This window comes from Limulus polyphemus, unplaced genomic scaffold (assembly GCF_000517525.1).
Source record: "Limulus polyphemus unplaced genomic scaffold, Limulus_polyphemus-2.1.2 Scaffold8700, whole genome shotgun sequence".
Classification (NCBI taxonomy): domain Eukaryota; kingdom Metazoa; phylum Arthropoda; class Merostomata; order Xiphosura; family Limulidae; genus Limulus; species Limulus polyphemus.
The window spans coordinates 23,369-27,536 of NW_013674310.1; the positions used below are offsets into that span (position 1 = coordinate 23,369).

The 4,168-nt window shown below is 36.7% G+C and overlaps 1 protein-coding gene across 1 annotated transcript in view; it reads right to left on the reverse strand.

The window, feature by feature from the left end:
• LOC111083235 overlaps window positions 1-3,497 on the reverse strand; it is a gene marked incomplete at its 5' end in the record, with an annotated part of 17,520 nt that extends 14,023 nt beyond the window's left edge. Inside the window, one exon of the mRNA XM_022379597.1 lies at window positions 3,431-3,497. Within this exon, the coding sequence (XP_022235305.1) occupies window positions 3,431-3,497 (67 nt within the window). The remainder of the gene's footprint in view (window positions 1-3,430) is intronic.
• Between the last annotated feature and the right edge of the window lie 671 nt (window positions 3,498-4,168).

Here is a 4,168-nt window from a genome sequence, read left to right on the forward strand (position 1 = left end):
ACTTATGAATTAAATTAGTGTAGGTCCACGACTTTTTTTTTGGGGGGGAGGTCTCTAGTGACAGAGAAATGTTTTAAAATGTCATTACTATAGCGGTTTATCCTACTGTTAGAATTTGAGTGATTTCACTAAGTTAATTTGGTCATTTCTTTACACTAGCTGTTCTAATAAGCAGAAACATAAAATTTCTGAACACGTTGTAATATGTGGACACCGGTAATTCACTTTTTTGTTATATTTATTATAATTTCATTATAAAGATGAACACAAGTGTTTCAGAGATTTAACGAATAAAGAGTTTATTGAAACGATAAATTATGTACGCTTGTTTATTTTAGCGCAAAGCTGCACAATGAACTTTCTGCGCTGTGTCCACAGTGAAGATCGAGCTCCGAATTTTAGCGTTATATGGAATATGAGAAACAGTTACAATCCAAAATGAAGCTTCTATCGAAACTGTTGTTTAGCCATACGCAAAATAAATAAAACCACCTAGACCTGATTTTTGGAGAGGAAAATAAAATATTTGAGAACCTCTAAGCAGGGAGAATTCCCAAAATTCTGTTACGTCAGCATCATACTGCGATGTAGTTTTTAAAATTTATGTATGATTCATATTGACGCAACGCGAGAGAAGAAAATAAAAACAGGCTTTGAAACACATATGTTTGCGCTACACGTGGAAGGTAAAAGAGCGAAGTTGAGAACAAGACTGAGCCGTTAGTAGTACGATATTAACTTTTCGCTAACTACATATTATTAAAAAGTAACATCATCTTTATCTGTACACAAGATACAAAATGTCTACATATTGGTTAAGCATTTGGCTAAAGAAATGTTCGAAAGTTTTTAACAATGGGACAAAAATATTGTTACGACAGCGGAAGTCACGTGACGCTAGTAACACGTTATGAGATTCTAGAAGGATCATGGCAACTCTAGTCTTTTCTACGCGCCCTCTATTCTTGTATATAAGTGCGCCAGGCAATGGATCGGAACGAGAATAATTGCAGATTGAAGAGATAGAGAGAGATAATCGAGTCAAGTCGTAAGTAACGTGCGTGAATCGTTGTAAATTATAGCGTGTGTTTAAATTAAACTGACTGTGGAAATTCTGTGTATTGCAAAGTTGTATTGAGACAGAATAAACTAGTTTTATTTAAGAAAGGACTTGTATCGCTGAAGTATTTCGGGAAGAAATTTTACGGGAAATTAACAAACGAACAGAGACATAACAATATATTTATTACAGATCTCAAACTTCAACCAGAAGTAGCAACAGATCCAGATTTTAATCAGACCTGTGATAGTGGCTAATGAAATACCTAACAACACAGTAACTTCAACTTATCGTCAAAATACAGAATACAGTGTAAGATGTCAATAAAAAGTATAACCTCTACCTCAGGTCAAGTACTTGCCATCCCCAAAACATTTAGTTCTATCTATTTCTTTACACCAGGGGGCCAAAAAAAGAGAGATACCAAATACAAGTTTTCAAATAAATTGTAATTTTTAAAACCTTAAGAGTGATTGGCTGTTTATTTTCATATGGCCTACTATATAGGATGCACAGAGCCGTTTATGTTCCTCGTGAGACTTTGGCCTACTATATAGGATGGACAGTTCTGTTTATGTTCCTCGTGAGACTTTGGCCTACTATATAGGATGGACAGTTCTGTTTATGTTCCTCGTGAGACTTTGGCCTACTATATAGGATGGACAGAGCCGTTTATGTTCCTCGTGAGACTTTGGCCTACGAAATAGGATGGACAGAGCCGCTTATGTTCATCGTGAGACTTTGGCCTACCATATAGGATGGACAGAGCCGCTTGTGTTCCTCGTGAGACTTGGCTGCACTGACGGCTGTTTCACATGGTTTCGGACGTTAAGAGTCCGTGTTCTCCCCATTCTTGATATACTTATATACATATGTTGTAAGAACAACAAGAGACCTATTGGTCCATATAGACTGTCTCAGCCACTGTATTAAATTATATAATTAAATAAAACTCTCAAAACCAGTCCTCATCATTCAAATATTTATCAAGCTTTACCTTGAATTCACTTAAATTAATTCTACCACATCTGAAGGTAACTCATTCCAAAGGCCAACCACTCTGTTATAAAAAATAAAGCTGCCTTAGCTGAAGATGACTTCTACCTTGCCAAAATTTATACTTGTGTTTCTACTCTTGCAATTCTGTTTTCATCATTAAATATGAAAAAAAAGATGATGCATCAACACTATTAATTTCCTTAACAATCTTAAATTTACACCTCAATCAGATCTCTTCTGACTCTTTTGTTTTCAAGAGGAATCGACTTCAAAGATCTTAACCTATCCTCATATGACAACCTTTCTATTCCAGGCATCATCCTAATAGCTCTTCTCTGAACCCTTTCCAACAATTCAATGTCATTTCTAAGGTAAACTTAAGAGGCTGATGAACGAGAACACAAAGATCATTTTCTTTCATAACACTGTTAAAGTTATTCCAGGCAAAATTATACTCATAATTTAAATTGTGATATCCTACATGCATTACCTTACAATTAATGAAATTAAAGTCCATTTACCATTTATTCGCCCAACTCATCAAATAATCCAAATCCTTGTGCAGCACAGCATCACAGCTAGAAACACACGGAACATTAATAACATCAGCAAATTTGAATAATTTATTGACTATTCCCTCAACTATGTCATTGATGTAAATCTAAAAAGAGTCCTAAGACTCAACCCTGAGGTACCCTACTTGTGACATTAATCCAGTTTCAATTAACTCCATTTGTAATACCCCTCTTCTTTCTTCCATCCAGCCCCCCAGTGGCACAGCGGCATGTCTGCGGACTTATAACGCTAGAAACCGGGTTTCGATACCCGTGGTGGGCAGAGCACAGATAGCCCTTTGTGTAGCTTTGTGCATAATTACAAACAAACAAATCTTCCATCCAACCAGTTTTCTATCCAATAAGTCAACCTATCTCCTAAACCTACCTAGCCGACTCTAATTTAGCAGTGATAGACTAGATAGATGGAAGACAGCTAGTCAGCAACACCAACCGCCAACTCTTGGGCTACTCTTTACCAACGAACAAAGTTATTGACCATTACATTATAACGCCCTCACGGCTGAAAGAGCGAACATATTCGGTGACGGGGATTCGAACCCGCCACCTGCAAATTGCGAATCGAGCGCCTAACCACCAGGCCATGCTAGCGGTTATTTCTACATAAAGAGAATTCAATACTACAATCTATGAAACAGTATATAGTTTTCCTGATCGCCCCTACTAAAGAAAGTTACACTTCAGGCTGAACTTAATACATGACCTCAACTGCATGTAGAAAGTTCCGAAACATAACCATAAAAAAATTTGAAAACCGTGTAGATACAAAACATACTATTTGAGAGTGAAATTCTACATAAATTAAAATTTTTGTGTGAGTTTCTTGAATTGTTTGTTTTCGAACTCCTCCCAATGTTTTGGAACTAGCAGTACCAAACTTGGCATGTGATATCGAGGTATTTGGGTCTAAAATGAACCCATAAGGATGATGAACCTACAGAAATGTGTTTTAGGGTCGCTGAATCTGAATTTGACCTCAGAATTAATGTTCTAGGGGCGTTATGTTTGAAACTAAGTTCATACCCTCTCTCACAAGCTAGCGGAACCAAACTTGGCGCACATGCTCGGGTAAAAATGGGCGGGTGTTTTTTTTCGGGTTTTGACCTTTGTTAGGTATCTATAGCAGTAATTTTAGATAATGGAAAAGTTTGGTCAGTAAACTGGGGCCTCTGTGAACCATTAGGGGGCGCAGTTATTTTTTGCTAATGTGTACTATTTTCAAACATCACGGAATGTACAATCTACTGATTATTTAACCACATTTGATATATACTGATAAAACGAAAAATTCACATCGCTTATTTTAGTTATTCTTAATGTAAACTAAATTTTAAAATACTGCAAAGTTATAAAATGCACAATAAATAATATCAATTGTATTCTACTCCGTTATAACAAAACATATTGTTACGACACCGGAAGTCACGTGACGCTGCTGGTGCATTGGCGCTGGTGGCGTGTGCCAGGAGTTTCTCGAATGATCGTGATTTTCCTAGTTTGTTCGGGACGCCCTCTTTTTTAGTATATAAGCCCG